The sequence below is a fragment of the Phaseolus vulgaris genome, chromosome 1 (assembly GCF_051622355.1).
Source record: "Phaseolus vulgaris cultivar YP4 chromosome 1, ASM5162235v1, whole genome shotgun sequence".
In the NCBI taxonomy this organism is placed as follows: Eukaryota; Viridiplantae; Streptophyta; class Magnoliopsida; order Fabales; family Fabaceae; genus Phaseolus; species Phaseolus vulgaris.
Genome location: NC_143498.1, coordinates 43208824 through 43229508, shown reverse-complemented (window position 1 = coordinate 43229508; position 20685 = coordinate 43208824). Strand labels below are relative to the sequence as shown.

The window sequence follows — 20685 nt, the reverse complement described above, 5'->3', positions numbered from 1 at the left end:
TTTTTCGGAATATTTAGTGGTTTTATTTAAGTTTCTAACTTTAACCATTTATCATTATTTTATTCTTAAACAAAATATGATAGGTCATGTTTTGAATTTCTATTGGGCTCATGAAGTTGCAACCGAATTATGCGTCAGCTTTACCACAACACTTTGCGTCTGTCTTTATCATCCTTCGCGTCATCCAAGTCAGGAGCATAAATAAAAGCTTTTAATACCGTGGCACGGTGCCCGAAGTCAAAACTCGACAAAGCTATAACCAAACCAAACCAAAACTAGTAGTTTAGGTTTGACTCCAAAACAGACGGCAACGGAGCAACAGAAAGTGGTGATTCTTAAAGTGTTGTGATCTCCAACCTTAGCACAACAAACAACAAACAACATAGCAGAAACCAGACCAAAACATGATGACAGACGAGGAACTGATACAGAAACTTGAAGAGTTAACCATCAACGCCCAACATCACCAGACGGAGACTCTCCGTTCGATCCTTCTTCACAATGGCACCGTGCGCTATCTTCAGCCCTTTAACAACGGTCCTCTTCCTCTTGATCACTCCACTTTCACACGTCTCGTGCCCCTTTCTTCCTATGAAGACTACGTTGATCACATTAATCACATGGCAGATGGAAAAGATGACCCCTTTCTCTCCGTTGACCCTCTCCGCTGCTTCTTTTACAGGTTGCTCAATTTCTCTCTATCTTTACTCTTTGTCAATTTCCCAAATCCCTTCTTGGTTTCTTCTTTAAATCGCATCATAAATCATGATCTCTCACTCTCCATTTTGGTCAAACCATCACAAAAATAGTTAACTATGGTTCTCAGTTTTGGCATTCTTGGAATCAGCGATGTCTCTTTATACTATTACATATGAAGGTAGTATAATCATTGGCAGTATTACATATCGTTAAAAAAAGTTGTGCATTCTAGACGAATGAGGGTTTTACTGATGATAATACATTTTCCTTGAAAAATTCACCGATTTAATTTGATTTTTGTACTTAAAATCAAATACTGGAATATATTGGTATTGATGTTTGTTCTAATAAAATGTTTCGGTTTTTGTTCTTAATTTTAAAAGGGAGAACTTTCTGCCACTGGTGGTGACCCCCCACTTAACTTTCAGGGGGTGTAACTCGGAGTTTTGTTTCTTTTTATAAATTTTTATTTTTATTTAAAAATATAATTTATTTACTAAAAAATAGTTGGATAAAATGTTTTCAATTTTGTGTGGAATATGTTGATACCACTCTTCTTTTTAAAAAATGTAAATTTTTCACTTTATTTCATGATTTGAATAAACCATTAATTTTCATCTTTTCTTAAGATGATATTTTGTAATTAAAAGTAAAAACAAATGTAAAAACGTTTACACTGAACTACTAAGAATTTTCTCATACTGAACAAACAAACTTGGGATTCACCCTCGAGAATTCCTTAGACCAAGTTTTGTTTGGTTCTTGTACGTTTTAATGCTTTTGGGGCACTTAAATATGTTGATAACCGGTGTCTTAATTTTCTTCCTCAGTTCGGGATCAAGTTCAAGCACCATGAGACCGAAATTGATCCCTTACTTCGATTCAAGCCTTTCTAAAGCTGCCTCCTTTATTGGTCACCGAGGCAGTATTGCTGTTCGTCAAAGGTGAATCAATAAAATAATTTTAATTTATGCCAGAATTTGAAGAATATTAAGTTTGTTCAACAATGAGTTTCAAAATTCCTTGCAGGCTATTCCCTCCTAGACCTGAAGTGAACAAGATCTTATGGTTTCTCTATGCTGAAAATACGACTACTACTAAATGTGGCTTGAAAGTCATGGCTGCTTCCACATACCCTTTGCAAAGTGGCAATGCTACCCCTCAGCAACTTAATACTTTTTCCAGTCCCCTAGAAGTGATTCTTGGATCTCATGTTGAGCATCAAATGTACTGCCACCTTCTATGTGGTCTTAAGAATCTTGATGTTATAGATGGAATCACAACCCCTTATGCCATAGGCTTGATCAAAGCATTTGGTCTTCTGGAGTCCAAGTGGGGACAACTATGTGATGATCTTGACCATGGATTTCCGTGTAATGAAATTTCTGAGGGGGCAATGAGGGAAGCTGTGATTAAGACACTTGGTGGACCTCAGCCAGAATTGGCAAATAGAATAAGGTTAATCTGTGAAGGTAACAACTGGGGTGGAATTGTGCATAGATTGTGGCCAAACACTCGTTATATCAGGTGTGTTACCACTGGAAGCATGAAGCAATACTACCAAAAGCTCAAGTACTACGCAGGAGAGGTACCTATTTTAGGAGGAGACTACTTTGCTTCAGAATGCTGTGTTGGTTTAAACTTGGACGTGATGCAACCCCCTGAGACAACACGGTTTGCGATACTTCCAACTTTTGCCTACTTTGAGTTTCTTCCATTTAGCATGAATGAGGACAATGTTAGCAAAGAAACAGTGGACCTTTGCAGTGTGGAGGTTGGGAAGATGTATGAAGTGGTAGTTACTACTTACAGAGGATTTTATCGCTACCGTTTGGGCGATATAGTGAGAGTTGTTGGTTTCCATAACTCATCTCCAGAAGTAGAGTATGTGATGAGAGCACCTAAATCTCCTTCTGAGATTGTCACTGAGAAGGACTTGATTTCAGCAGTTGAAAATTTTCAACTAGCACTTGGAGATGCTATGAAAATTGAGATTGTTGAGTATGCAAGTTTCTTGGACCAGGGGTCAATGCCGAAGCAGTTGAAGGTATTTGTGGAAGTCCAAGAGGAATCCAATTTTGTGGAGGATAAGCTAGAGGAATCAGTTAGTGTCTTAAGAAGTTGTGTGTCCACTCTCGAGAGTGGCTTGGGAGCTATGTACAAGGTGCAGAGGGATAAAGGCCAACTAAGAAACTTACTGTTATTCATCATAAGGCATGGAGCTTTTGATCAATTATCAGATTTAGCCATTCAGAACGGAACATCAGCTAGTCAATATAAGCCACCCAAGATTATAAGGAATCATGAAGTTGTCAAACTCTTGGAAAATTTAGCCATTGTGACAGTATCGTTTGATGGTTAATAATACGTACTGAATGGAATGAATTTCTACCAATTCCTCTATCCCCGCCCTCCGTAATTCAACTCTGTTGGTGGTAGTTGATTTAAATCTGATTACGTACAGATAGGTGTAATTGAAAGATGTTAATGCATCTTTTCAAGAGGTTAATAGATTTAAGTTCTTAGTTTTGAATGCCATAATAAAATCGTTTACCTATTCCTCTTTTTGGAGCTAAAGTACAACTGCAAAGTTTACATTACTACCTTTGGATATATTTCATGAATTAATGACATTAAGACAACCAATGAGAATTAGAAACCATGAGAACGAATTCAATCACCAATACAGAAGCAAACTTACGACAAATTATTTATTACTCAATCATCAATTTGTGGATCTTTTTCTTTCCCTACCGTACACTGTTCTGCAAGTCTCAACTCCTGCTTCTTATGAGTTAATGGCTGCTTGTAATTGTTCCAAGCTTTTCCCCTTGGTTTCTGGGACCGCAACAATTATAAATAATATAGCCAATGCATTAATTGCTGCATAAAGAATGAAGGTACCTGCAGATCGTACACAAGTAAATTTGCTAGTTCTACTGGTTGCCTACGATTCTTCCCAAGTGGTAAACCAATTATCATATAATAATAGTGATCATTACGCCATTGAATGAAATGAAACTAAAATTAATGGCTTGCATTTATTACCGTAGGAACTACAGCTCATGAGAAAGTTGAAAGTATAGGAACATAACCATGCACCAAACCAGTTCGTTAATGTGGCCAAACTTCCAGCTTGCCCTTTAATGTTGACAGGAAATATCTGTAACCAAAAGGTAATATCAGGTTAACAGAGATAATGATTTATAAGGGGAGAATTTATAAGTTGATTTTGGCTAATAACAGTCACAACTAGCTTCTCCCGAAATCAGGAAAATTACATGCAACTACTGCAGGGTATCAACAATTTCTAGTTCTGAAGTGCCACAGTTATTCTAGAAATTCCACTTTAATTAATTTGCATCTCTTCTGCAAGAGGCTTAGTGCCATTAAAACTTGAAAGAAGAGAGAGGGAGGCAAGTACCTCGGACATCACAACCCATGGAATTGCTCCCATTCCTATTGAAAATGATCCTATGTAGACCTAGTAAAGATTCATGTCAAATGGAGAATGAGTTCATATTTCTGAGACATTGAGAAAGGAATACTAACGGTCATACCAGTATGCCTGTTACGGCAAGTGCTGGGACAGCTGCAGCACCCACCTCGTAGACCTGTTTCAACAAGGATATCACTTTCATGATTATCAGGATTAAAAACCAGAAGCTATAGGGTTCTCATTTGGAATATACCTTGAGATAGAATGCAACTGCTATAAATATACATCCTGCGACCAATCCTGATCCGGATAACTAAAATGAAACAAGAACGAACAATAAGAATATAATACACAAAAGGGATCTTTATAAGCAAAGGAAAGTTTAATGATAAACTGTTTTGTTCTTTGAATTTACTAGAAGTAGGGGCTTCCTCCCAGCTTTATCGATTAAGGCAGCTCCAAGACCTGTGATAACAATCTGCAAAAGAAAGACAACAAAAAACCATGAATTGGTTTGGGACTATGAAGTCAGGATACTCCAAAAATGAAAAATTGAAAATTTTTCGAACTTGAGTTTATACCAATCCTTTCACACAAACAAATATCAGATTTTCAAATAGCAACTAAGTTAAAATTAAGAACCTGAAGGCAAGCATATGCTATAGTTCCGATGGTGGGAGAAAATCCTGACATGAAAATAAAAATTAGAATGCCTATTGAAATTTATTCAATTTTTTAAATATACTTTCAATGGGAAGTGTGACAATGAGTTATTGGATCAGATGGAATGCTGACTTAGCAATGTGTATAGGTGTGATGATTACAGCAATTCTAGTAAGTGCATGCTTACCTGCTAGTTCAAAAATACTGCTGGTATAAAAGCAAATTCCATTGATTCCTCCAAACTGCTGGCAGACCATAAGGCCTATTCCTATCTGGTCATTTGCGTATAAAAAATAGTTATATCTATGCCTAAGTGCACTTATTTTGGTTCATTAAAAATGTCAAGATGAAAATATTGAAACAAAGTCATTTCAGATTTACTTGATACAACAAAAACATGAGGGTTGGAAATAAACTCTATCATATTCACTCTTGGATGAAAATAATTTTTTACTTCTTTTGTTTTTCAACCCTAGACCTCGTTTAACAAAAAATCCTAGCAGAAAGGGAAGTGATATTTTAGTGACATTGTCCAAAAAGGATGAAGAAAGAAATTTTCAATCAAAAGTTAGAATGATAGAAGGTATAGTTACAGTGACTGAGCGCAAATATCTTCTATGAAATAGTTCCAGTAGCCTAGATTTTGGGAGCTGCTCCAAAGTAGTTATATAATCCTGTGTGCCAATGACAGATACACCCACTTAAACACAGTATCTTAAGAATGATTTCTCTTCAACATTGCGGCGTGAAGCAAAGGCACAGAGTTATATATAAAAGTATAAGAACCTGAACTTCCTTTGCCTCCTCTGATATATCAGCATCTTTGCCACGAAGTATTTGCAGTGCTGCCTCAAAATCTTTTTGCTGTCCTCTCTTTGCCTGCAACCATTGTTTGGTTAGAACTCTTGATGTTGTGAAAACCACCACACATTTACCTCTTATAAAAGCATGAATTTGTAAATTGGTTTCTTACTAGCCATCTAGGAGACTCTGGAATGAAAAACAGACCAAATAGCAATACAGCAGTGGGAATGAGGCCTACAATTGCAAACACTTACAATTAGTTCTCCAGCAAAGTATCAGTTAATTTCTAATTTTTTTCTGTTCTGCCCTTACCCTTATTATTAGAACTATATTTAAACAGGTTAGACTTACCAGTTAAAGCTAAAGCTCTCCACGAAAGTACATTTCCGATGGTGAATGCCACTGACACAGCAGCAGTGATCATGAACTGCAAGGAGAAATGAAAAGCAAAACTTAGATTCTTTGTTAACTTTATTGCATACTGTTTAGTACAGTTTAATGGTTCATTGTGAAACACACACACACGTATATATAGAATCTAATGTTTCCAAAGTTATAAAAGTTGCTGCTGAGATCTACCTGATTTAAGGTAGTCAGTGTCCCTCGGAGTTCTTTTGGTGCTATTTCTGCTACAAAGACAGGAACCTTGTACAATCCATCACATATATGGTAAAATTTTAATATTTTAAACATGCAAGTGTCTGAAACGAAATCTTATGCATTAAGCTGTTTTTTTGGAGAGTAGAATTATAACCAACCACATATGAAAACACTCCCATTCCATATCCTGTTGCTAGCCTCCCAATGTCCAGAGGCACAGGACCCTGTAAAGAAAAAGAAGTTCTGGTGGGTTATAATTCTTGGACAATAGTTATGGGAAAACATGGTATAAGTTTTGTGGTAAGAACCTCAGAAAAGTAAATAGCAAGCCACCCCACGACACAGAAAGCACTTGACACTCTCATTGCCTGCATATGTTCCAAAATCAACCTTTTCGCACCTGAACTGGTTAATCCCAAACAAGCATCCTAATTTCTCTTAACTTACCCCTTTTCGTCCAATAAAATCAGCAATAGGCCCACTTGTTATTGCGCCAGCCATCGCACCAAAAGTCAAGATGGAGCCAAACAAGGAGTACTGCATTCAATCAGTACACGAGAAGACAAAGAAAATTGTATCAAATCCAGGGCTAGTTTGCTAGCACAGGCATCAAAATCTATAAAGCAAAGGGAATATATTTGAGTACATAATATTGATAAGTTTCTTGTAGCAACTACTAAAATGCCGAACTTTTTCTGAAGCCAATCAAAGATTTTAGATCACCAACATACATTTATTTTAGCTTTAATAAGCTGAGTTCGATTCTCTCAGAAATTGTACATATTTCTTTCTACATATTCTTACTCCTGTCAGTCCTTGGCCATCTTTAAGCTTACTGAAAGAGTAGTCGCTATTGAGCATTTTCTAATACTTTTCCCATAATTTTACTAATCCTAAAAAAGGGTGAATAATGCAGGCTTACCTCTGCCAAAGAAAGACTGAAATCCTTCCTGATAGCATCTTGAGTGGGAGATGAATATCCAGCCTGAAAACAGACACATAATCATTCCACAGGGAAACATATCAGTCAATTAAACTACATTTTTTCTGTTCTCAGTTTTTTTTCGTTTGTCTTGTACAGAAGGCCACAAAAGTGCTTCCGTTTTGGATTTTAACTTTACAACATCCTCTTTCCTGGGAATGAGGAGTGTTATTTGTGTTCCATAGAGTTCAACAACAAACTAAACACTTACACAAGCGCCAAATTCATAAGAACCACACACTGCAACGAATGTACAAAAATAAACCATCCATGGATGCCCTTTGCTTGTATGGACCAACTGTTGGTCCGGTTTCCCCACCAGTGGCTCTCTGATTCCTTTCTGCACGCTTTCCTCCACATCTTTGATCTCCATGTTCACTTCTATGCGTAATCAATTACTAATTCCCTATGCAAAAAACACACCCAAATGCAAGTAAGCATGTTGTTTTTAGTCTTATCTCATTGATATAATTGTGTCATGTGACCTTTATTTTACTTTTATAAGATTTTTTAATTTCTTTTGCAATGGACAAGAACTTTCACTTTTTATGAATGAGACTAAAAACATAATTGATTTCTTTTGGACTAGAAACAAACGGTATCTTAAAATATATCCCAAAGTTGAAGTACAGCAAGTAGTATACCACACAGTGCTGGCACTTAAATGGCATTATTATTCAAACTACTCAATCTAGATCTCATGTTTTTGGATGGACGTGGGAGTTGCACTTACCCATCAAACTTATGGACATAACAATGTACAAAGTTCATTATAAAAAATTTAGAAATTTGTATGCATTAGTCTTAGGACAATAATTGTGTAAGCGTCTTCAACTTCCTATTTATCCCCAAGGTTTGGTCAGGTATGTCTTACCTAATGAACTCCATCTGTTCAGGAGAGTTAAAATCGAGATGTCTCAATATCAGTTCATGATTAGTGTTGATGACACTTTGTGAGTGAATTGTGGTCCACGGATAACTCTTGATTTTCTACTATTTCTTTGAGATTTCTTTTGTCCTTACTTATATTTTAAGATTAGATTTGTATTTTCTTCAATATATGAGATATGATGTCATTTCACAGTATATAAGTGAGTGTTATTTTATTAAAAAAATTGATTTAAATTTAAAATTTACTTCTTAAGATAGTATTAGAGTATTTAAAGTCTATCCTAACGAGAGTATTTTCTTAAAATGGTATTAGAATCATTTATAGTTTATCCTAATGAAAATATTAGACCAAATAAGAAAAAGCTAAAACAGTTAGTTTAGATAAGTTTTGTGGACTCAATTTAAGGCCACCCATATCTAAAACTTCGAAACTCTATAAATATATATTAGCGGGAGAAGAGAAACGGATATAGAGGAGATAATGAGTAGATTAGGCACTTCGCGACAATAGTTTAGTTAGTTTTTTTACATTCCTAAATTGAGTTTCGTTTTTTTCTCTCTTTCACAGTTCTGCAATTTATATTTTCAATTTACAATTCTAATTTGTTTTCAGTTCACGTAAATTTAACTGCATTTTACTGTTTCAATCATGCTTTAATTTTATGTTTTTAGTCTTTAAGTTTTTGCACTTTATGTTTTTTTGCAATTTAAGTTTTCTGACTTTACTTCCAGTCATATACGTTTTCCGCAATTTACATTTCAATTCTTTAGATTTCCCACAATTTACATTCTAGTTGTTTTCGTTTCTACAATTTTCTATTAAATGATCTTGCTTTCTTTCTCTTACTCTCTTTCTCTTTTGTTTTCTCTGAGTAGAACTATTAGATAGTCTAGTAAATAATTGTTGACTAAACATTCTATTAGTTTTTGCATAAGTCATTTTACTTTTTTGGAGTACAATCATTAGATGGACTAGTAAGCGATTGTTGACTAGAGGGTCTAATAATTATAATTTAGTTTCTTTTGCATGCTCAATTTCCATTTTTAATTTACATTCAATTTTTAGTTTTAAATCTTTCACATTCATCATTTACTTTTCAGTTCTTTACATTTCATGTGTTAATATATGATTTACCTATAGTTGTCTATTCTTCACTTTGTTTTACATCCTGTTTCGTTCTTCATTTCAATTTTAATTCCTTCTCTCCCCTAGTTTTAATTTGTTTAAGGAGAATACGATAAATGAAAATATAATTCATGAGATACGTCTTTGGGATATTCAAGTTAGTCCTATATTACATTAAGAAGAAACTTAGTTTTGTTTGAAAACTAAACAATTATCATTCTTCAAGTGATAGTTTCGGCTATTTTTTTTGGATAAAAGTTCAAAATTATTTTTGTGTATATACTCATGCGAATTCAATGCAAAAAAAAAAAGAGAAAGGAAAATATTTGTTGTTTTGAAAGTAAAAGTGGTTTTCAATTATCTGAAATTCAAAGATGTACATCAACTTAAAGATTTTGCGTTTACATGTTGGTATGGCTTTTGAAATGTCTCAAAACAAAAACTTTTGTAGTAAAATCACTTTCCTGAAACTATGACTTGTTACTACTTTAGTTTCTAGAAATTGGTTCTCTTTGAAAGTCCATAAGACTATAGTTTGTTATTCATGTTAGTCTAGCCGACGTAGTTGATGAGTTTTTTTTTTTTGGTAGTCTCCGCGTGAATAGTCTATAGTCAATAAAAAATAAAATGAGATTGGATTACATATTTGTGTTTATGATAGTAAATCACCATGATTATTGAGGAATATATCAGCTATCATATGATATTATTAGTCATTACATGACTTAATTAGTTATTAAGAAAATTATATATTAGTTATCATATGATATAATTAGTTATTATGTGATATAATTAGTTGATTGAATAAACATAATTAGGTTTTATATTCATTTTCAATAGTTACAATTTTGTTTGTTTATATACCACACTCCTTCAATGAGAATTCATCCCATTTGAAACCAATCTCTTTATTCTTGACATGGTATCAGAGCACGATTTTGGTGCTCTTGATTATCAAAATTTTCATACTTTCTAAAAACACTCATACTACCACGGGAGACGATTCAAAGGGTTCTGGATTAGATATCAAAACCATTGATCCCTCACACCCGTTCTATATTCATCATTCTGGTAAACCAGGCCATGTCGTGGTTCCTATCAAATCAAATGTCATCAACTATCAACCCACAACAAACAATGACAGAATGCCAAGAAGTATCTGATTCAACTTCTTCTATTGCAGTACAAGGATTCACCGCAGAGCAGATTCAAATATTGGATCAAGCAATCCATGCATTAAATTAAAATAATGTTGGTAATGTTGATGCATATGCAAATGCCGCAAGTTTGATTTCATCAACTCTTGTGTCTGTGAATTCTAGTAGCGCAAGTTCTTGGATTTTGGATACTGGCGCCACATTCTTTCCCACGTGTCTCTTTTAACTGAAACCAAATCTTCAAATATTACAAGTGTTAATTTACCAAATGGTGCTACGACACAAGTCACACACACTAGCACCGTTATTTTTAATTCCAAACTCACACTAAAAATGTCCTATGTGTCCCATCTTTTAACTTGAACTTGGTTTCAGTCAGCAAACTCACAAAGGACCTAAATTGTTGCATTCTATTCTTTCATGAATTTTTTATTTTGCAGGACTTGGTTTCGGAAAATGATTAGCTTGGATAGACAATGTGGTGGTCTATACTACATGCATCCATCAAAGAATAAATCGACTATTTTCCATATTTCTCAATCGTTCGACTTATGGCATTTACACCTGGGTCATCCCTCTTTTTCTCGTTTTAAATTAATGTCACATTTACTCCCTGATCATCCTAAAGAACTAGGAAATAATTGTACAATTTGTACAAAGGCTAAGAAGACACACCTTCCTTTTCCCAAAAGCTCAATAACCACCAAATTTCCTTTTTCACTTTTATATTGTGATGTATGGGATCCTCATAAAATTCCTATGCATACAGGTTTGCGTTAGTTTCTTACAATTGTTGACGATTTTTCTCGTTGCACATGGATTTTTCTCAAGCATCATAAATCAGAGACAATTTTTATCAACTAATTTCATACAATTTGTCAACACTCAATTTCAAACAAATGTTCAAACGATAAGAGTGGATAATGACACAAAATTTATTCCTCTTCTTAGTTTTCTTTAAAATAAAGCAATCGAGCTCCAAAATTCTTGCATTCACACTCCAAATGGAGTTGTTGAATGAAAACATCGACACATTTTGAATGTTGCTCGTTCTCTCATATTTGAATCAAATGTCTCACTTGAATTCTGGGAGAATGTGTCTGAACTACAGTTTACCTCATAAACCGAATTCCAACACCATTGTTATCCAACAAATCTCCATTTGAGGTCTTATATAACCGTCCTCCTTCTCTTGCACATTTACGGGTCTTTGGTTGTAAATGTTATGCGACCAATGTTCACCCTAAACAAAAATTTGATCCTTGTGCATCTATTTGTGTCTTCCTGGGATATCCACATGGCCAAAAGGGGTATAAAATTATTGATTTACAAACCAAAAAAATATCCATCAATCGTGACGTATATTTTCAAGAAAATATTTTTCCTTTTCATTCCAAATATTTGTAGTTTCCTCAAAATTCATCACCATATTTTCCTCTACCTCACAACATTTCCTTCGATACACTGATTCAACCGATATCCTCTCCTGATTTTTCTCCCAATTCCACGCTTCCCTTACTTGATCACAATCCCGAATCACCTCCTTCCTCCAATGTCGTTATTCCATAATCCTCATCCCCAAAAATAGGCATACCATCCTCATCTCATTCTCCATTGCCTACTTTGTCTTCTTTCTCACCTTCCACGACGTTAAAACCCTCTAATCTGTCACCAATTTCGATCCTTGATGAACCTCCTCTCTGTCGTTCCATTTGTCATATTCAACCTCCTGCATGGCAAAAAGACTATGACATGTCTTCCCACATTAATCATTCTTCGACTCAATCAAGTTCTCGTAAAGGTACAAGGTATCTCCTTTCTCCTAATTTGTATGTTTTTCGTTTTTCTCCTCATCATTGTGCCTTTTTAGCCCTCTTAACAACACAGAAAGAACCATCTTCCTTCAAGCAAGATGACCGTGATCCACTCGTGGCGCCAAGCCGTGTCTGCTGAACTTCAAGCTCTAGAACGCAACAACACATGACAAATGGTTTCTCTTCCACCGGGGTACAAACCAATCGGTTGTTGCTGAATATATAAAATCAAGTATAATTTTGATGGGACCATTGAACAATATAAAGCTTGTTTGGTTGCCAAGGGCTTCACCCAGGTTGAAGGTACAAAGAAACTTTTTCTCCTATTGTCAAACTCACCATTCTTCATTGTTTATTAATTGTTGCTACTTCCCACAACTGGTATACCCATCACCTTGATGTGCACAATTCATTCCTTCATAGGACATTACAAGAAGAGGTGTATATGACTCCACCTCCTGGTCTTCACTGACAAGGGGAGAATCTTGTATGTCGACTTCACCAATTTATTTATAGTTTAAAACAAGCATCACAAAATTGGTTCTCAACTTTTGCAACTACGGTTAAATCCGTTGATTACATACAAAGGTGGATTATTCACTTTTTTACTAAATCTCAAGGTAAAAAGTTTACTGTTATTCTCATTTACGTTGATGACATCCTGTTGACTGGTAATGACTTACATGAAATCAAGTTGTTCAAAAGTCATATGCTTAAACACTTTCTTATTAAAGACCTCGGTGAATTGAAATATTATCTGCTGATAGAATTCTCGTTCCAAAAGAGGGATCTTAAATTTCCAATGGAGCAAAACTTGAAACTGACAGATGAAGACGACGAAATACTTCATGATCCGAGCAAGTATCGGAGACTGGTTGGAAGATTAATATACTTGATAGTTACCAGACCTGTCATAGTATATTCAGTATGTACCTTTAGTCAATTCATGAACACACCCTGAAAGGTACATTGGGAAGCAGCGTTGCGGGTTCTTAGATATATTAAAGGGACGCCAGATCAAGGTCTTTTTTCTACCATCTGAAAAGATTTTAACTCTTGATGCATATTGTTATTCAGATTCGGGAGGATGTCGTACTACAAGGTGTTCTGTATTTGGTTACTGTGTTTTTTCTTGGATCATAACTCATCTCTTGGAAATCAAAGAAACAAACGAATGTATCACGTTCGTCGACAGAAGCAGAATACAGAGCAATGGAATATACTTCAGGTTTTGAAGGTTGAATTGCACAAACCGACTTCGTTATTTTGTTATAATCAAGCAGCTTTACATATTGCAGCTAATCCAGTTTTTTACGAACGTACAAAACACATTGAAATTGATTGTCACATAGTTTGAGAAAAACTTCAAGCAGGTGAGATTCATCCATGTTATGTTTCTACAAAGAAGCAATTGACAAAAATTTTTACAAAAGCGCTTGGCATAGAGCAATTTGAATTTTTATGTAGCAAGTTGGGAGTTCTTGATTTGTACTCTCCAACTTAAGGGGAGTATTAAGGAATATACTAGTTATCATATGATATTATTAGTCATTATATGACTTAATTAGTTATTAAGAAAATTATATATTAGTTAGTTATTATGTAACATAATTAGTTGATTGAATAAGCATAATTAAGTTTTATATTCATTTTCAGTAGTTACAATTTTATTTGTATATATACTACACTCATTCATTCAATTTGAAATCAATCTCTTTATTCTTGACAGAGATTTCCTTATAGACTAACTAAAAAAATCACCATCGAAGTTTTTGGAGGTCTATTAAAATTAACGAATTAAAGAAAACTCATTTAAGTTATTTCCATTGTTTTTCTCTTCAAAGCAAGACCTAGTTTGATGGACATGCCGACATGACCTAGCTTCCTCTTATCACCAACCATGGTTACTCAATTCCTCACATTATTCTCATCTACTACACCTTTACTTCAACCAAAATACATGAATTTTGTGGGCTCACTCGTACTGTGAGAAATTGAGTTTAGAGAAAAAAGATAAGGTTAGTCATTTCAAGTTCTTACGTAACATAATATTCATACTAAATGAGTTTGATTGATTGAATGCATGAAAGATAACTATGTGGAGGAGAAAAGACTGCAGAGTAACTAGTCATCTCATGATGTCTTAAAACAACGACATTGCATCACACCATTCTTCATGTAAGACTTTTTATCAAAATAGATTAGTGAAATTGAGGTAAAAATTAGTAGCATTTTGTATAATCTTAACTTTTAAATCTAAATAATAATTAAATATAATATAGTTTTATCTTTATGTAAAAGATATTTAAAAGAATGAAATATGTTTTAAAAGTTAATTTAAATAAAAGATATTATCAGCTTTCCTTTTTGCTTTAATATTTGTTTATTTGAATTTCAAAATTTTACGTTTGATTTACAAATGATCCTCGTTGTTTTGATATGATTTATTTGAATTTCAAATCTCATGTTTGATTTTTATTTTTTTTTAATGTTTGATTTTCTCTTCTTTTTTCTCTCTAATTCTTATCTTTTTTTTTCTTGCATTAAGAATCACATTTTTATTGAATTTGATATTCTCGATTGTATTTTATCTTTTATCGATCTCATTTTTTTTTGTCTATTGTGAAGAAAAAAAATTATACATTTGTCTTTTTGGATTAACTTTACCTTAAATTAATTACTAGTAAACCATGTCTTTTTAATAAATTTGATCTTTTGTAATACTATGAATTTGTTGTTCTTTTGGGAGGTAAAATGCAAGTGGAAAATTTTAATTAATGTCTGGAATTTATTTTCTGAATCATTGGCATTAAGAACCAATTGTGAAACCTTGAGAACAAATTCAATCGTCATTACAGAAGCAAACTTACGACAAATAATATGCCTAGTGATGATTGAATCGTTAAACTTTTCATTTCCACCTTAGACTGTTCTGCAAATCACAAAACCCCTGCTTCCTATGAATTAATGGCTGCTTGTAATTGTTCCAAGCTCTTACCCTTCGTTTCCGGCACCACAACAATTATAAATAATATAGCCAATGCATTAATTGCTGCATAAAGAATGAAGGTACCTGCAAATCGTACACAGAAGTGAATTTATTGGTTCTATAAATTTCATGAACTTCAATATTCTACAGTTACACTGCACCTTTAATTGAAATAAATCTGAAAAACAAGACTTGTATTTATTTACCATAGGAGCTCCAGCTGATGAGGAAGTTGAAAGTATAGGAGCATAACCATGCACCAAACCAGTTCGTTAATGTGGCCACACTTCCTGCCATCCCTTTAATATTCACAGGAAATATCTGTAACGGAAGGTAATAACAAAAATTAAGTCTTGCTGATTCTAATAACAGAAATCAGATTTTGAGTAGAGAACTTGTGAGTTGGTAAGCACCTCAGACATCACGACCCATGGAATTGCTCCCATTCCTATTGAAAATGATCCTATGTAGACCTGGTATCACCAAAAGAAACATCCAATGTAGGATATGAGTTTATATCTCAGACACATCCAATGTAGCAGCATCGAGAATGAAATGGTAATGGTCATTACCAGTACGCCTGTTACTGCAAGTGCTGGAACTGCCGCAACACCCACCTCGTGAACCTGATTCACACAAGGATATCACCTTCACATAATTACCAGGATTAAAAACCAGAAGCTATAGGGTTCCATGTTGGTATGTACCTTGAGGTAGAATGCAACTGCTGCAAATAAGCAACCTGCCACCAATCCTGATCCAGATAACTACAATGTAACCAAGAAATAACAATAAGAATGTTATGCACAAAAGGACCTTTAAAAGAAAATGAAAGCTTGAAGGTAAAGTGTTTGGTCGTTGGATTTACTATAAGTAGGGGCTTCCTGCCAGCTTTATCTATGAAGACTGCTCCAAGACCTGTGACCACAACCTGCAAGAGAAAAAAAATCTACTGGAGTTGCTTTTTGAAAAACGATATCAGATTTTACATGAACTAGTGATTAAGTTAAAATTGCGAACCTGAAGGCAAGCATATGATATAGTCCCAATGGTGGTAGAAAATCCTGACATAAAATCCACAAATAGTCATTGCCAAAATATGAAAATTTGAATGCTTCATGAAATTTATTCCATTTTATAAATCCTTTCGATGGGAAGTGTAGAAGTGAGTTATAGGTTAGATGGAAATGGTGATGATGGCATAGACTTGGAACCAAAAACATTATGATTAGCGCAATTCTCATTAGCACGTACCTGCTTGCTCAAAAATACTGCTGACATAAAAGCAAACACCATTGATGCCCCCAAGCTGCTGGCAGAACATAAGGCCTATTCCAATCTGCCATTGATATATAAAACAAGTTATACATTTGCTTTTACTGTGTATACTTGCACAGGTTCGTGAAAAACGGGAAGATGAAAATTTTGAATGAAAATCACTACAAACATGTTTGATACAACCAAAACATAAAAAGGTTGAAAATATACCGTCTGTCATCTTAATTCTTCGAAAATCATTTCAAGCTCATTTTGTTTTTCACCCCTATACCTAGTCTACCAAACCAAACACATCCTTAAAGAAAGTGATGTGATATTTTAAAGGCATTATCCAAAACGAACAAGAAAGCAGGTTTGATTCAAAAGTTAGAATGATGAGAATTATACTTACAGTTAGTGAGAGCAAATATCTTCTATGAAACAATTCCAGCAGCCTGGATTTTGGAAGCCTCTCCAAAGTAGTTATATAGTCCTGTGTGGCAATGACAAATAAACTACTTAAACACGGTATCTTAAACACTACATAAACACTTCCACTTTATCTAAAACTAGCAACAGTAAAGGAACCTGAATTTCCTCTGCCTCCTCAGATATATCAGTATCTTTTCCACGAAGTGTTTGCAGTGCTGCCTCAAAATCTTTTTTACGTCCTCTCTTTGCCTGCAATAATTGTTTGGTTTTTACTCTTGATGTTATGCAAAGCACTGCTCATTGCCTCTTAAAGAACATGCATAGTTAAAATAATTTCTTACCAGCCATCTAGGAGACTCCGGAATGAAAAACAGACCCAAAAGCAATATAGCAGCGGGAATAATTCCTTCAAGGGCAAACACTTAGTTAGTTCTCCAGCAAAGTTTATTTAATTTCTAATTTTATGATTCCTTGATTTTGGTCTTGGCATAACACAACACCACAAATTTAGCTTGTAAAAGCATTACAAGCACTATTTATGTTATATCTCTTTTCAATGAGACCTCAACCCACTAAGAGCTAGTGTCATAGTGGCTCCACACTATGATGCCTCACTCAACCTTTTTGGTTATCCCCTTCGCAAGTATCCCTTTGTGATCACAACTCAGACAGTTAACCAACAATAAATTTTTCTGTTCTTCCTATACCCTTATTGATGGAATTAAATTCAAATAGGGAAGACTAACCGGTTAAAGCTAAAGTCCTCCATGAAAGTACATTTCCAATTATGAATGACACCGACACACCAGAAACAATCATGAACTGCAAGGGGAAATTTAAACAGAACTTAGATCTCTTTGTTACTTTTATTCATATTGTTTACAACAGATTTAAATAGTTCAGTATGCTGTGAAGACAAAGACATATATAGATGCCAATGATTCCATAGTCACAATAATTGTCTAAGAAATCTACCTGATTTAAGGTAGTCAGAGTCCCACGGAGTTCTTTTGGTGCAATTTCTGCTATAAAGACAGGAACCTTGACAATCCATCACGTATATAGTCAGTTTTTATTAATTTGAACATGCAAGTTTCTGGAATGAAATTTTGTGAATTTAGTTTTGGGTGAGTAGAACCAACCACATATGAAAAGACTCCCATTCCATAGCCTGTTGCTATCCTCGCAATGTCCAAAGGCACAGGGCCCTGTATAAAAGGAAAAAACAAAGTTGTGTTAGGGTTATAATCCTTGTAGAACAGTTATGGCAAAACATGGTACAAGTTTTGTGGTGAGAACCTCAGCAAAGTAAATTATAAGCCACCCTGCAACACAGAAAGCACTTGACACTCTCATTGCCTGCATATTCGGAAATCAACCTTTTCACACCTTGGAAACCCGAAATAAAAATAATTAACAAGTTAATCCCGAACAACTATCATAATTTCTCTGAACTTACCCCTTTACGTCCAATAAAATCAGCTATAGGCCCAGAAGTTATTGCACCAACCATTGCCCCAAAAGACAAGATGGAGCCAAACAAGGAGTACTGCGTACGGTCAATGCACAAAAAAAACCAAAGAAAACAAGATCAAATCCAGATCCAGTTTGCTAGCACAGACATCAAAATCCATCAAGCAAAGGGAGTATATTTGAGTACATAATAATGATAAGTTTCTTGTTGCAACCAAGAAATTTTCCGAACTTTTTAGCTAATCAAAGGTTTTAAGTCACTAGCATATTTTTTTGTTTAATCGGCTGAGCTGGACACTCTCAGAAAATTGTACATCTTTATGAGTACATGATAATTTTCTTTGAAACCAGTCATTATTTCTATGAAAGATTTTAGAAATTTGATAATGTACATGTTTTTAAATAGTCATTGTTCCCATCAGTCTTTGGCCATAGTTAAGCATACTGCTAGTTTATCATTTTCAATCTATTTCCCATTATTTCATCAATCCTAAAATGTGAATAACTACAGGCATACCTCTGCCAAAGACAGATTGAGATCCTTGCTGATAGCTTCTTGAGTGGGAGATGAATATCCAACCTGAAAACAGAATAGTAATCATTCCACAGAGAAACATATAGGTATTAAACTCTCAGTGAGTTAAACTTTAAGTGCTTCCTCTCTGTTATTCAACTTTACAACATCCTCTTTACTGGGAATGAGAAATATTAGTTGTGCCACACCACACAGAGTTCAACTATAAACTAAACACCTACACAAGTCCCGAATTCATAAGATCCCCACACTGCAACAAATGTACTAAAGTAAACCATCCATGGATGCCCTGTGGTTGGTTGAACAAGCTGGTGGTTCTGTTCCCCCACAAGTGGCTCTCTTATTCCCTTCTGCGTGCCATCCTCCACATCTTCCTTAATAGCCATGTTCACTTCTATCCGTGAACACTTCCCAGTTCAACTCCTTGGTTCATATGGTATTGATGGTGTGTATGTATAGGGAAAGAAAAACAGAAACGCAAGTGATCATGCTGTCATGGAAGCTGTAAAACTTCTTTTTTCCCCTTAGGAACAAGAGGGATAGAAGTTAAAGGACAGCAAGCAGTGTCCCACACAAAACTTGCACTTTGAAGAACTTGAATTTAGATGTGGTGGTTCTTGGAGGTAGGTGTTAGTTGCATTTACTTTTCAAACTCATGGACAAAACAGTGTACTAAATTATCATAAAAAAAATATGGAAAAATTGTATCTTTAGGCTGTATATGTCTTGACAATAATTGAGGGAGTCCTTCAACTTGATGTTTTATTTATTTTTCTTGTTGAAGAGTAACTCGGATGGATTTAAGTTAGTTTTAAAAAGGATTTCACATAAAAGTTGTACCTACAATTTTGTTAAAGAAAAATAGTATGTAACTTTCAGAATTTTGATTAATTTTAAATGAAATTGTACATAATCTACACAATTTGAGTATAAAATAATATAATTAAAATTGTACGTATTGTTACTGTATTTTTTTTTATCAGCACTGTATTTTTTGTTAAAAGATGTTGGTTTGTACTAAATTTACCATTTACATATTAGAGGAGTTATTTCCAATTCACTGTGCAGAAGTTATTATGAAAGGTTTTTTCGTAGTCCTTGGTTTGTTGTATGTTACCCATAAAATATAATTGCAGTAGAAAGTACAATAATGTTAATCGAAACTTCTTTTCCTAAATTTTAAAATATAAAAAAAAAATCAAAACAATTAATCAACTTTTATTCTTTAATTTTTACAAATTTTAATTTAAAAAATTTACTTAAAGTACATAATGATTTCAGATTTAATCAAAATTATCTCAATATTATAAAAACAAATTGACAAATTCGTACTGTTAGTTACTATTTTCACGTGATTTTTTCAATCATGGTTCCTTTAGAATAGTCGTAAAAGAAGACCTAAAACCGTAATATACCGAAAAAATTACGCTACTTACAAAAGAAGTGTGACGCCATGTGACTATGAGTTCCCGAGGCCAGCATCACATTTAAGTTCTTTTTTGGACTTTTTGGCAGAAAAGAACAAAACAGAGGAAGAGATAGTATAACGTGGAAAAGAATTACAAACAAATTAAAAATAGAAGTTATTTAAGGAAGAAAAATAAATGGAAATATATCTTTCATTTCATCTAATTTTGTTCACAAATTAATTTTTATGTTACTTTTACTCTTTCAAATTCAAAATATATCTTTATATAAATGGTTGAAATTTCTTCCCCAAGGGTTGTTTACGGTATTTTAAATAGGGCTAATGTGGACTATACTTTATTATTATTAAATATTAATAATAAATAAAAAATAATATTAATTACTCATTAATAAATA

The 20685-nt window shown here is 34.2% G+C and overlaps 3 protein-coding genes across 3 annotated transcripts; 1 reads left to right on the top strand and 2 right to left on the bottom strand.

Annotated features, from left to right (window-relative positions):
• Nucleotides 1-195: 195 nt before the first annotated feature.
• LOC137814180 (putative indole-3-acetic acid-amido synthetase GH3.6) lies at nucleotides 196-3276 on the top strand. Its single transcript, XM_068616771.1, has 3 exons — nucleotides 196-682; nucleotides 1530-1643; nucleotides 1729-3276. Exons 1-3 carry the CDS (start codon nucleotides 405-407, stop codon nucleotides 3059-3061), a joined length of 1725 nt encoding a protein of 574 aa, XP_068472872.1. The 5' UTR covers nucleotides 196-404; the 3' UTR covers nucleotides 3062-3276.
• LOC137814182 (sugar transporter ERD6-like 7) lies at nucleotides 3263-7657 on the bottom strand. The gene is made up of 18 exons (XM_068616774.2): nucleotides 7399-7657; nucleotides 7128-7190; nucleotides 6653-6742; nucleotides 6514-6573; nucleotides 6364-6429; nucleotides 6185-6250; nucleotides 5957-6032; nucleotides 5775-5839; nucleotides 5588-5680; nucleotides 5395-5475; nucleotides 4989-5073; nucleotides 4781-4824; nucleotides 4554-4616; nucleotides 4392-4451; nucleotides 4260-4313; nucleotides 4124-4183; nucleotides 3748-3862; nucleotides 3263-3603 (listed from the first exon to the last, which is right to left on the bottom strand). Exons 1-18 carry the CDS (start codon nucleotides 7558-7560, stop codon nucleotides 3488-3490), a joined length of 1419 nt encoding a protein of 472 aa, XP_068472875.1. The 5' UTR covers nucleotides 7561-7657; the 3' UTR covers nucleotides 3263-3487.
• Nucleotides 7658-14943: 7286 nt separating this feature from the next.
• On the bottom strand, nucleotides 14944-19595 carry LOC137814181 (sugar transporter ERD6-like 7). Its single transcript, XM_068616772.1, has 18 exons — nucleotides 19083-19595; nucleotides 18844-18906; nucleotides 18313-18402; nucleotides 18153-18212; nucleotides 17996-18061; nucleotides 17829-17894; nucleotides 17600-17675; nucleotides 17195-17259; nucleotides 17010-17102; nucleotides 16834-16914; nucleotides 16419-16503; nucleotides 16185-16228; nucleotides 16033-16095; nucleotides 15872-15931; nucleotides 15737-15790; nucleotides 15578-15637; nucleotides 15371-15485; nucleotides 14944-15248 (listed from the first exon to the last, which is right to left on the bottom strand). The coding sequence occupies exons 1-18, from the start codon at nucleotides 19245-19247 to the stop codon at nucleotides 15133-15135; spliced, it is 1422 nt and encodes a 473-aa protein (XP_068472873.1). The 5' UTR covers nucleotides 19248-19595; the 3' UTR covers nucleotides 14944-15132.
• Between the last annotated feature and the right edge of the window lie 1090 nt (nucleotides 19596-20685).

Bases quoted from the DNA above. Each gene is read 5' to 3' on its own strand.
- LOC137814180 (XM_068616771.1), top strand. From the start codon at position 405: ATGATGACAGACGAGGAACTGATACAGAAACTTGAAGAGTTAACCATC. The intron at 683-1,529 runs GTTGCTCAATTT...TTTCTTCCTCAG, and splicing joins CTCCGCTGCTTCTTTTACAG to TTCGGGATCAAGTTCAAGCA. The intron at 1,644-1,728 runs GTGAATCAATAA...AATTCCTTGCAG, and splicing joins AGTATTGCTGTTCGTCAAAG to GCTATTCCCTCCTAGACCTG.
- LOC137814181 (XM_068616772.1), bottom strand. From the start codon at position 19,247: ATGGCTATTAAGGAAGATGTGGAGGATGGCACGCAGAAGGGAATAAGA. The intron at 17,895-17,995 runs GTTGGTTCTACT...TGGATTGTCAAG, and splicing joins TGGGAGTCTTTTCATATGTG to GTTCCTGTCTTTATAGCAGA. The intron at 15,638-15,736 runs GTAATGACCATT...TGGTGATACCAG, and splicing joins TTGCAGTAACAGGCGTACTG to GTCTACATAGGATCATTTTC.
- LOC137814182 (XM_068616774.2), bottom strand. From the start codon at position 7,560: ATGGAGATCAAAGATGTGGAGGAAAGCGTGCAGAAAGGAATCAGAGAG. The intron at 6,251-6,363 runs GTTGGTTATAAT...GGATTGTACAAG, and splicing joins TGGGAGTGTTTTCATATGTG to GTTCCTGTCTTTGTAGCAGA. The intron at 5,074-5,394 runs GTAACTATACCT...GCAAATGACCAG, and splicing joins GATATTTGCGCTCAGTCACT to ATAGGAATAGGCCTTATGGT.